A 13,162-nucleotide genomic window follows, 5' to 3' on the forward strand; every position below is an offset into this window, starting at 1 on the left:
TTCATAGTCTTGCTTTGGACAAACTGTGCCTTTACTCCCAAGTGTCAAAAAACCCCACAAGATTATTTATAAAAGCATATTAAGTGTTCATTTAGTGTGCTCAAGCACATTTATAAAGTTGCACAATTTTGTGTTTAAAAATATCTGGATACTGGGGACGCCTGGGTGGCTCAGTCAGTTAAATGTCTGACTCTTGGTTTCAGCCCAGGTCATGATTTCAGAGCCCCACCTGGGGCTCCCCTCTCAGTGTGGAGTCTGCCTAAAACTTCTTTTTTCCTCTTCCTCTGCCCCTCTCCACCCTGTTCTCTTGCTCCCTCTCTCTCTCAAATAAATAAATAAATCTTAAAAAAAAAAAAAAACGGATACTAATTTTTTGGAGACACACAAAGAAAGGTAAATGGGCTAAGAGCCCAAAGTACACAAAAGGAGTATATATTGCCAGCAAACACTTAAATAGCACTTATAATTGAAAAGGCACTGTTCTAAGCCCTTTTGTGTGTTCATTTGCTCCTCACTATAGTCCATTGGGTGGAGATGGTTATTATGACTATTTTTTAAAGGGGCCAATACCTGGCATAAAGAGGTCCAGTTCTATAGCCAAGGTCACACAGCTAGTAAGTGCGAGAGCTAGGATTTGGACAGTCTGGTTCCAAAGTTTATGCTCTTAATCACTGTGTTATGCTGCCTCTCCCTAGTTGTTGGTAGGTTATATATGTCATGTGCACTGCCTATGGAAGACCTGTGAAAAGGAAATATCTGAATCTTAAATCCAATTTCTAGAAGTCTAGAAATGAGAGATGGGAAAGGAAGGAAAAGGAAGACATCATCAAATTCATAAAAGTTAAAGTGGAAACCTGGTGCAGAATGTTATAGATGACGGAGATATATATATATATGTAAAAAAACATATATATTTCTCCCTCCCCTCCAACAGCCCCAAATAACCATGTTGCCATTTAATCACTTGGCAGTATAATCTTGTCCAGTGATAGAAGAAAGATGACAAAAAGAAATACTAATTTTGCTCAGGACTGAATAATTGAGATGGATGTTGTGCTATAAATGCTCAGCACTCGGAAATGTCAGGTTTTTTTGGTAATTATCTTTTCTCCCCACCTGGAAATAACTTTGAAGACACATTCTTGAAATGGATTTTTGAAAAAAACCTTTTTTTTTACAGTGGATTTTTTTTAAGGGTCTATATATGGATTCAGGCACATTTTTTGTAAACTTGATAAACAGTCAACAGGTTCATTTTGACCTTTAAAATGCTGTTCACTGAAATTAGCTCAGGCTAGATGCAGCTATGCCTGAGTCCATTTTATTTTAAATTGATCGATCATGGTGACATTATTCTCTAACATTAACGTGGAAAAGCTTAGAATTCTAAGCCTAACTGACTTTCTAAGTGCTTTGAAATTTAAGTAACATTTTACCTGTTCATATCATCAAGATGTTCAGCAGCAAAATAAAAGCTTTTGATCTTAGGATGACAGGCTTTGAATGCACTGCAAAAGGAAACAAAGTACACTTATTTTATTTCAAATTGGGAAATAATTTTTTATTTATATTTATATTTATTTATATTTACATATAGAACCAATAATTTTTATGGGTAAAATTACCTCAACATCTAACCTGAGTTCACATATATAATGCTTCTGCCATGATGACAGAAATCAGTAAAAAACTCAATTTTCTGCCCACAAACTGCTTTCTTATTACCTCAATTTGAAAGCATTAGATAAGTAACCTATAATTTAAAAGCTAGAAATTAAAAAAAAAAAAACCTTCCGTTCTCTCCCTCTCCCCAAATAAAATCAACTTACTATTTCTTGCGGCATTCACTGGCTCTATCAATTTTAAATTCAGGCAGACTGATGAATCCTTCTGCTTTTTCATCCTAAAGAGGCAACACTCTTATTTAGGATATTATACACAAAGGGTTGAAGCTGATAATACTATGTAACTATGCTGTAAAAATCTATACTAATAAATCTGGTCATTTAATTTTTAAATTTGACATTTTTGAGATTAGAGTCCCACTCTTATTTGTTATATTCTATTAAATTGAAGATATACTTTAAACATTTAGACCACTACAAATTAAGATATACACAAAAATTTTGAAAAATCCTTCTTACATTAGAAATAGAAAATTCTTTAAACAGTCAAAGTGAAACATGTTTTATTAGTAATTTTCTCACCAGAATGTATATATACTTTTATAACAGATAAAATAACTTCAGTCCACATTCGCCATTCATAATTTTCTGTAATTTTTAATGTTCAGATGTAAAATACATCAAAGTTTACTAATTCAGTTCCTTTTCTGCCTCTAAAAAAGTCTTTTCTCAAACCTGAATTAAATATGCTGTGTATTCAAGATTTTATAAATGAAATAAGTTAATTTGATCTTCAAATATCTACCTTGGTATGAATGCTATATATATAAAAGTCATTTTCTACTTGGACAATTGAATGAAATGCATAAAATCCTCCTTCCTCTAATATGGCAAGGAAAAACGAGATAGGAGAGTTATCCAAAATCTTATGTTAGATATAGGTTATTCCAATTAGGTTAAGACTACCTTTGGCTAAATGATTTCATTTTTGTTTTCCCTTTCATGGTCATGACCAGGCTCCTCGGAATTTTACTCCCAAACTCTGATCTGTGGTGTTATCAGTTCATGGCTCCTTGTATATCAAGTTCAAGTGATACTACACCCCTATCTGCTATCTCAAAGAAAAAAAAATACAGATTCTTAATTCTTTCAGTATGTATGTATACATGTAAAACTTAATAAAAATCTGATATTACTGATAGTGACTGAAATGTATGTTATAAAAAAAGAGAGTTTATGACTTTTTCAAAATTTTTCAATATTTGAGTAGTTTTTTCTTCCAACTTTGAGGTAAATGCAATAATTTCAAATCTCTTTTTCAATTTTGATGTCTGCTAGATTACTCTTGATACCTTTAACTTTAAAATTCTAAATTTTGAACGATTTAAAATAATTCTGGGATAGATAGTATCTTCCCCTAATGATGTGATGAGGGATTTTTACATTTCTCCTAAAAAAGCACGCTGGTATTCTTATTATGCATACTATGGAATTATTCATTCACTTCTCACAAGGCTAACACAGTAACAACTCTAAATGAAACTTAGCTACTGTTCAATATAAAAGAGTCATATTTTTTCACTTACACTTTGAAAGAATATAATATAGCATACAGCAGACAAATCTACAAGTGAACTTAAAAGAGAAATGAAGACTATATTTTGATAACTTTTTGTTTGGCATACAAAAAGTATTTGATAGATGTTAAATGAAAATATTGGAAAAATTGTTTTTTATATATAAAATAAGATACACTTAGTGAAATAGAAGGTTTTTTTATGTAATTGTATGATTGATTGGCACAAATAATATCAAAAGCACAGAAAATAACCAAATCCTTCTATATAATATTGGCATTTATACTGATAGCAAAATGTTACTTTAAGATTTTACAAATGAAATATGAGGTCAATTTGAAAAATATTACTAACAGCATATTACGGAGTACTGGGTGTATGTCAGGCATTGTTCTAAGTGGCTTTACATGAACTGATTCATTTCATCCATATGATAGCGCAGTGAGCTAGGTACTGTTATTACTCTCCCTTTTTATAGTTGAGGAAACTGATGCATCATAACTCAGATGGGTTAAATCTATTCTCTTAACCATGACAAACATAACTCCTCTAGACATTTTTTGTTATAGTAATAAGCATAATTATGTTGTTAAATTATATTTCAAAAATTAATCTTCAAATGCAAATTGATGAATGTCCTAACATTTATTTATTTAGCTAGCACACTCTACTAAACCATGTCCATTTTTTGAGAAAACAAGTTAACAATAGAAATTATTGTTAAAAAATCTTACTAAGGTGAACTGATAGATAACTATTGCAAAAGAATGAAAATAAATGCAGAGTCAAAGAAATGTCAACAAATAAGGTATACTGTTGCATATCTGTTGTGATAGGTGGTAGGTTATGATATAACTACTCTGGATAAATATCTGTTTACTGCAAATGAAACAGAAAATCATAAGAACAATTTAAATATACTATATACACCCCCCTTCCCCCACCCCTCAATTGGGCCAAATGAAATGAATACTTGCAGATTTTCAAAGCTAGTCTTCTAGTTCACATTTTCTTTAAGAAAAACAAATTCAAGTGCTATTAATTTACTTAAATTATTAAAGAACTTCATTCCTCCAAGAAAACAGAAAAAAAATTTAAAACCTCGAGCAAAACTGAGACATTTAAAAATCTATTTCAAATTCCATGCATAATCCTTCTAGTTAAGTTATCACTAGAATTAGTTTGGAATTTTGAATTAGATACACAGAATTTTATCTGTGTTGTATTTTAGATATGTTGCCACATTTGAATAATAGAGACAACTCTTTCCATAACCCTAAAATGCAATCATTTTAAGAAGGCAGATTAAAAAATAACTAGTGGAACTCTCCTGAATTGAAATTAAGGTGGTTATATGATTTTAAAATGTAAGTCCCCAAATGGTGGTTCTTTGGATTAAAGACAGAAAAAGGATAAGAAAACAAAGTGTGCTTTGTCTTACTTACCTCCTCATTAATATACCAGTATAGGGATGCATCCTTTAGGACAAACCAATATTTCTTCCATTTCTGTGAAAAATAACTCTTTGCATCTTTCTTTTTCCAAAGCCAACCTTCACAGTCACCCCGGCCAAGATCTTTGCAAGAAATTCGTCTTTTGCTCTTGCCAGCTATAGGACCTAAAGATCATAGTAGGTAAAAATGCTCTTTAAATTTCATACAGGTGTGAAGGTAGAAGATTAGTCTATAGCTCATAAAGATAAGTCTGGGTACTTAATAACCTTAAAAATTCTTATTTTTATATTTTATCAGAATAGAAAACTATGGAAATCTTTAGTACCTCCCCCCCCCACCTAAGTGACATGCAAAGGAATCAGGAGTGTGTAATCCCAGTCTCAAAACCCATCGAGACCTCTTATTGTAAATGGTGCCCCTTCATCATAATTGACTTGAAAGAGAAGCTGGTCTTGGAAGTTCTTGCTAGGGGGTTGTGATCTTCCAAACCACCATGGGCTCAGACAAGAGAGTTTGCGTGAAGTATGCTGGTGATTATCACAGTGCAAACTAAACAGCTATAGATTTCATTTCTTTTTCCTACCTTTGTTTTTCTTCTTTGATTTGTGCTGCAGTGAGGACTGCTGAAATGTCTGAAATCCAAGGAAGGGAAGAATGTTATTTGACACTCAGGGTGCCATCCACAGTGCCAGCATGCTGTACAGAACTTTCCAGAGCTGAACAATGACTCTCAACTTTTTCCAAAGACTCAAATGAAACAGGAAAAACTCAAAACAAATTCATATAGATCATGTCACTTAACTTTCTAATCTCCCATGAAGCGGGAGAAGATATGATCATTGTCTTTCTTTTGTAGGCAGAGAAAGCAGGGCACAAAGCAGTGGTAAAACTCAGGGCTCTTACATATATATATTTATACATATAAACACAGACACACACACACACGTGTGTGTGTGTGTGTGTGTAGTACTACTTCTTACTCCTTTTACAAAACGGGTTTATTGTGATTTCCCAGGCCATAGCTCATTTGGTTCTCACAAGGACTTATGAAGGAGTCAGGCAAATAGGACTGTCACTTGTTACTTTGAAGTTCATTCCCTTCCATAAGCCACCAGCACTCGAGTGAATGTTTTCTTGTCACACTTACTTCTGTTACTAGAACTAGGAAGTCATCTTCGTGTAAGTGCTGTCAGTATCTCATCTCCAATGATCTTCACTTCTCTCCTCAGATACCGATGCCCATGACCGGGTTTGTTATCTTAAGCACACTCCAATCACCGCCTCTATTACCGACATTTTATGTAACCCAACAGCTCCAACCCAGTCATTTTTAGAAAATCTTCACTGAGGCATCCAGTTTGTCGACCTTACCACCCTTTAGTGTCTTTTTTTCTCACTCAGTTTTCATGCGACATTAAAATCATTATGTTGCGCTATGCTCTCTTTGTCATACTTGTCTAGCTAAACAACCATCTCAGCTAAACCCATCTGCTTAATGTCTTAAGAGAAAAACCCACAACTGTATTGACTGGTCTAGCTTTCAGTGACTATAAATCATTGGTTCTAGTCAGTCCACTAAGCTACATTTTTGTTCACTGGTATAATGAGGTTAATTATGCTCATGTGATTAGCTAGCTAACAGGGTACAGAGATAGCATGTGTAATTTCAATTCACAGATATGCCTTCAAAATGACTTTTAGGTAACAAAATCTTCCTCTTTACAAAGGTATGCCTGTAAGGGGTAATTGGATTTTGCTTACATAATATTTGCTGGTCTCGGTTTCATGCAATACATTTGTATTTTGTGACATACTTTTTTATTTGGTTTCTTTGTTGATAAAATAACATTCTACTTATATAGCAATTTTCTTGTTTTGTGTATTCTCATGAATGTGGTATTACAGATGGATACCAGTCCTAAAGATAAGGATCAGATAATTTGCTGATGTATAGTGTAATCCAGAAATAATCACCCTCAAAGCAATAGAAACATGTCTGTACGTGGTGTGTGTGTGTTGACAAAACTTTGCAGGATACATGGCTACAGAAATTCATAATAAATTTTGTAGAGAAAACAAAAGATAAAACCCGTTATGCTGTATTGATTTTCCTAAGTGCACTCCGTTTCAAAATAAGAGCTCAAATAATAACTCAGGCTAGTGTGCTCAAGTATAGGTAATTTACATAGAGTTATTTTCCCTAAATTGTCTGTCAGATTACTGATTGTTTTTTTCCCTTTTGTGTTTCCAGAAGTACTCATAATAATCTTACAGTTCATTATTCTTAAAAAATGATAAAGATGGGGGTGGTTTGTTTTTAGGGAGCTACATGTATAATAGACAACTCGAAAGAATTAAGTTATATAAGGTACCTCCTATGCCTTTTGCATGCTATTCCTTAGATTAAAATCTACACAAAACCATATTTTATGCTCTCCAGGCTTCCTTTTTAATAAGAATGATTTTCTTTCCCCATAGATGTGTTTTCATACTGTGATTGCAGAGTATAATCAGTGCACATCCTGTTGAAACTCAGGAACTCTTAGGCACACAATATAGATTTATCCAACATTCAAAGAAGCAAAGCCATAGATGTCCTTTCTAAATATTACAATGAAATTATCTTAAGAGAGATTTTATAATTTTTCCATATGACATGACATTTTGTAAAATAAGAAAACGAATTGAACTACAGTCGAAACTTGAACAACGTGGGATGTTAGGAGCACCAACCCTATGACTTTTGACTCCCCCCCAAAACTTAACTACTAATAGCCTATTGTTGGCCGGAAGTCTTCTTGATACTGTGAACAGTTGATGAACATATGTTTTGTATGTTATATATATTACGTACTGTATACTTCCAATAATACATTTTTCTTACTATTTTTCAGTATTTCTAGGCAATGTGGTTTGTGAGTTTTTTTCAAATTGTCACAAATCTCTAAAAAGTTTTCGAATATATTTATTGAACAAAATCTACACGTAGGTGGACCCATGCGTTTCACATATAAGTGAATAACCTGTGTTGTTCAAGGGTCAATTGTACATGCTTTCGAAAGTAAAAGGAAAAGCAATGAAAACTACAGTTAAGGAAATAGGGCTCTAGAAGAGAGTTAAGATACACGGCTTCAGGCTGCTGTCTCAGAGCGGCCTGCTTGCAAGGTTGGTCTCACTTATCATCTGGGAATTTGGCTGGTGAACAGTTCCCTATACCGACATGAGCTTCACTAAGCAACAAGACTGTTTTGCTCACCCAGGGCCTAAACACCTGTTTTTCTTTGGGGAATCTAGAATTTTTGTAGTTGCTAGACAGAGGATGTCTCTATGACCAATCCAATAAAAGCCTTCGGTGCTGAGTCTTTAATGGGCTTCCCTGGGCATTTTTGTTGCTTGGATGAGAGTGTACTCTGCATGATCTGTCACAAGGAGAAAGCATAGGAAGCCTATAGATTTCTCCAGGTCCCATAGGTATCTTTTTTCCTTACTGCTCTGACTATACCTCCTTGCTGTGTCACTGTAGTAAATCTTAGCTGTGGGTAGAACTACATGCTGAGTCTTGTGAGTCTTTCTAGTGGATCACAGAACATGTGGGTGATCTTGCGGACCCCTGAAAAAAGCCTCATATTCAAAAGAGTCTTACAAATTTATATTAAAAATTGTTCATTGTTCATATGCATAAATAATCTCCTGACAGTGAAGGTTTCCTCATGTCATCAGCGACAGGGTGATTAAGCACTCCTGAGGTGCAAATCTATAATTCTGTGGAGTCTTTTTTAGTAGAACTGATGGGATTATTCATTCTGAATGACAAATATTTAATTGATATCACTTTTTTTCAGTTTCTAATGATATCATGAAAATTTTCACACAAGCAAGACATTAAGAACAGACCCATGACTATAATGGCTAACGCAGCAGATCATATAAGGTGCTATGACTGAAAAAAAAAAAAAAGAGAGGGCTGAAATCTTTGCTTTCATGATGAATGCTTTTCTCATGACAGTGGAAATTTACAATATATTTTATTTTTGTGTTTTTCTTATTAGCTTCAGATCATCCTTCTCCCAGTTTCATGCTCAAGCATATCCTTTAAAAGTTCTTTCATAACAGTCTGTGTGAATAGCAAACTCTTCTAGATTTTTACGTTTGAAAATATAAAAATCCTTCACTCTTGAACAATAACCTAGCTGGGCATAGAATACTGAATTGAAAATCATTTTCCTTCAGCAATTTGAATATATCACTTTATTTTCTTTTGGTATTTATTGCTACTGAGAAGACATCTGTGGCTATGCTGTCATTTGCAGAAGTTGTCTTTAGTCTCCCAGTAGCTTTTAAAATATTTTTCTCTTTATCTCTGATATTCTGCAATTGTACCATGAAGTTTCTAGGTTATAATTTCTTTTAAATAATCCTATTTCATATTCATTGTGTGTCTTCGAAGATATTATTTCTTTAATTCTGAACATTCCCAGGCAATATGTCTTCAAGTGGTCTTCCTAAGCAGTCTCTTTTCTCCCCTCTAGACCTATGTTGACATCTCTCAATTTATCAACCATGTATCTTTCATATTTTTTATCCTCTCATATTTCTGCAATGCTTTTTAGGTAAATTCATTCTGATGTCTTCTAATTTCCTAATTCTCCCTCTTATTGCATCCAGTTTTGGGTTTTTCCCATTTATAGAGTGTTTATTTCACTGACTATATTTTACATATCCAGGATGTCTAGTTGGTATTGGCTCTTTTGAATATCCACTGTTCTTAGTCATCCTGTTATTATTTCAAAATTAATTTTAAGTGCTTTTGTGGGTTTTCCATAATTTGTATTTAGTAGGGAAAGAATCACTCAAGTACAAGTCATAGTTCTGGTCAGTGGCTGTTTTTATTCAAGTTCCTTTCTCATGGGTGAGCAAGCTCTTCTTGCTTTCCAGTTGGTTTCACTCAGTGAAGTCAATCCTCAGTTTCCTGCCATGGCTGCAGGCCATTTGTTCCCTGATACCCATTACAGTGGACTCCCAGCCATCTTTACTTCTTTCTGGACTCAGAGCCTACCAGGTATGTGGCTTTAGTTCCCATTTATCACTGAGCAATTTTGTTCTTTTTTCTCGTCCTTGGAGGCTAGATATTGCTTTTGACCATGATCATAACATTTTATGTGTTTGGAGTAGGGTGAGTGTGTGAGTGTCTGTGTCTGTGTGTGTGTATTTAAAGCATAAGTTCATAATGCTTATTGATCACCATAAATAGATTCCCTTTGTAAGCATTTGTGATGATTAACTGCCTTTAAAATGTATTTTTACCTTATTTCCTAAATTATCATTTAATAAAATCTTTCTTCTTAAAAAGATTAATTTATTGGGGTACCTGGGTGGCTCAGTTGTTAAGTGTTTGCCTTCGGCTCAAGTCATGATCCCAGGGTCCTGGGATTGAGCCATGCATTGGGCTCCCTGCTCAGCGGGAAGCCTGCTTCTCCCTCTCCCATTCCCCCTGCTTGTGTTCCCTCTCTCACTGTGTATCTCTCTGTCAAATAAATAAAATCTTTTTAAAAAATTAAAGATTTATTTATTTATTGGGAGAGAGAGCACGAGAGAGTGCACGAGCAGGGGGAGGGGCAGAGGGAGAGAAATCCTCAAGAAGACTCCCCGCTGACTGAGGAGCATGATGTGGGGCTGGATTCCAGGACCCTGCAATCATGACCTGAGCTGAAACCAAAATGCCTAACTGCCTGAACCACCCAGGTGCCCTCAGTAAAATCTTTTTAATGCCCTCACTAATACTTTCTGTTTATTGTAGTGAGCATCGGGACAAAAGTTCTTTGAACTTTCTCCCTAAGAATGTCTACAAACTCTGATCTTTGGTAATGTATGACTTGATATTGTTAGCCAGGACTTCTTGACTGAGCTTCAGGTTTCCTAACTCAATAGACTGAATGTGTACAAAACTAAGCTTATGATATCCACCAACTGTCATCTAATCTGCTGCTCTCCTGGTCTTCTATACTTAGTAAATAGCAATTCCATTCCCCCTACCCCAATAGGAGTTCCCACCCAGAATCCTGAAGTCAACCTTAACACTCTTCTTACATCCCACAGCCAGCTCATCAGTGACCTATATCAGCTCTGTCTTAAATATATGTTTACAATTTGACTTTTTCTTACTACCTCTACTAGTAGCACCCTGGTCTGAGCTACCATCGTCCTTTACCTGGATTGCTGAAATATTTCTTCACTGTCCTACCTGTCTCTGCTCTTACCTTCTTTATTTTTAATACAAGAGCCTGAGTGATCTTGTTAAAATATGATTTGAATCATGTCATTCCTCTACACAAAACTTTCAACTGGATTCTCATCCCACTTTGAATTTGAATGCCAAAATCCTTGCAATGGCCTTGAAGGCCGTATGGCTTGGCCCCTTTGCCTCCTGTCCCTACCCTTGCTAACTTTGTTCCAGTCACACTTGCTGTAGCTGGAGCATACGAAGGCCCATTTTATGCCCTTTAGTCTTGCTGTTCCCTTTGTTTGAGATGTCCTTTGCCCAGATGTTGTTGTGGCTCACTCCCTTAACTTCTTCAGATCACAACTCAAATGCTTCCTTTTTAGTAAATTCTTCCCAGGCTTCCCTATCTAAAATTGTTATTCTCATTGCCCTCAATACTTCCTGTTTCCCTTCCTAGCTTTATTTCTCTCCTTAGCACTCAGCATTACTGAAAGTACTTCTATTTCTTGTTTACTACCCAGCTTTCCCTCCAAATATAAATGGCGTGAAAGAGGAATTCTGTTTATTTTATGCACTGCTTCATCTTCTGCTAGAACAGGGCCTAGTACAGAGGAAGTGCTCAATAAATACTGGTTGAGTGAATGGAAGTTGAGCAAACCGTCAGCAAAGAGCATAGGATATAGTCTTAATCAGCCAATGGTTTTAACCTGAAGAAGTCCTTCAGCAGGGGAAATAAACAAGCCAGGTTCCTGTTCTCCAGTAATCCACATAGGTCTGTTCTGAGTAGGTCGTTTCTTCTGGTAGATAAGAAATATTTCTTTATATCCATTTTACTTTAGCACTCCTTGCACTGAGACAGTCTTAGGGCACTTAATAGTTTAAAATTGAATTCAAGATGTGGCTGGCAAAAGGACATTAAATCTGTGTCAAAAGATATATGTGCAAATAATTATATGATGAATTATGAATGGGTGCGTTGAAATCATAATTCTACCCATAAAAATAGAATGTGCTAAAATAAAAGGCCATTATGAAAGTATTGTTGATCCTCTACTTAACCATGGCAATGCATGCAACAGTATTCTGTTTGGCTATAAAAGATCCCTTTTTCAGACATTTGCCTGAAAAGACCATTTATCTTTTATTTTGTCCACAGATGTTCTGTTCAAACTCTATTCCCTCCTCTTTTAGATGAGGAAGTGTGGGGGAGGGTAATTTGGGTCATTCTTATCCTGAAACTTTCAGAAGCACTTATTTTAATTGTGAAAGAAAATGACAGTTTCTGTGTTACATTTTGAAAGCTCAGCTACTATTAAATTCTTCTCAAGTTGCAAATTGCCACACTTATGGAAAAATTTGCAATCAAAATACTCTCTTGTTGCAATATAGCAACTTCCTCTTACTGTAATTTTCTGCAAAGTCCCAACATTTCTGCACTGACTAGTCAAACCAATAGCTTATTTTCTTACACATAAGAAAAGAAGGTGCTTAGCAATTTGAAACACTTGGGATAAATGATAGCTACTTTCACATATTTGATTTTTAAATAAATAAATGTCTTTGAGATTTAAATATTTCACAAAGAATAGGATTTTTGCCTTACTTTCTCATTATTGCCTGCTAGCAGAAAAAAGGGTCTAAAAATGAGGAAGTGGGGGTAAGATGCTATTGGGACTAAATATTAAATCAAGAACTCTTCCACTTATAAGAAATAAGAACGCGGAATTGAACAAGTGTCCTATTTGTGGTAGCCTTGTACATTCTGCTGCAGGAGAGCAACTGTGAAGTGAGTGGGATGGGGATGAGACACTGCATGCCCATGGGGTCTCAGAGTAGAGTGGGGTGAGGTTGCTTGGGATTCTGTCAGTAAGGTTAAGCTGACTTTATATTGACTGAAAATGCTTCCACGGGCTCTCAAATATTAGTCTGCTTTTAAAAATAATGAGCATGCTAATAAATAAGCTATCAAAGAATAGAAAGACAGTAATTGGGAGGGTAGAATTTAGAGGTCAAACTCATTAGGTGGGACAGAAGCAGTGTTTCATCAAAAGAATATCATATGTATCAGATTCTAAAGGAAGGAAGTGATTGAATTTTAAGCAGGATCCCATAAGGTGGTTCCTCTTTTCCTATGGGGTGGTAAGGTAGGAAGAGTGATTAGTGGTGAGTAGTTGAGAAGGGTAACAAGAATCACCATGCTTCGGGGGATGCCTGGGTGGGTGGCTCAGTTGGTGAAGCATCTGCCTTCAGCTCATGTCATGATCCCAGGGTAATGGGATTGAGTCC

At 35.3% G+C, this 13,162-nt stretch overlaps 1 protein-coding gene across 5 annotated transcripts in view; it reads right to left on the bottom strand.

The window, feature by feature from the left end:
* Positions 1 to 13,162, bottom strand: part of CNKSR2 (connector enhancer of kinase suppressor of Ras 2) — a 282,715-nt gene that overhangs the window by 59,872 nt on the left and 209,681 nt on the right. For all 5 annotated transcript variants that reach the window (XM_047716254.1, XM_047716253.1, XM_047716252.1 and 2 more), the window contains 4 exons: positions 5,240 to 5,288; positions 4,648 to 4,820; positions 1,830 to 1,903; positions 1,437 to 1,508 (listed from right to left, as the gene is read on the bottom strand). In XM_047716254.1, coding sequence (XP_047572210.1) covers positions 1,437 to 1,508; positions 1,830 to 1,903; positions 4,648 to 4,820; positions 5,240 to 5,288 — 368 coding nt within the window. The remainder of the gene's footprint in view (positions 1 to 1,436; positions 1,509 to 1,829; positions 1,904 to 4,647; positions 4,821 to 5,239; positions 5,289 to 13,162) is intronic.

This window comes from Lutra lutra, chromosome X (assembly GCF_902655055.1).
Source record: "Lutra lutra chromosome X, mLutLut1.2, whole genome shotgun sequence".
NCBI lineage: Eukaryota > Metazoa > Chordata > Mammalia > Carnivora > Mustelidae > Lutra > Lutra lutra.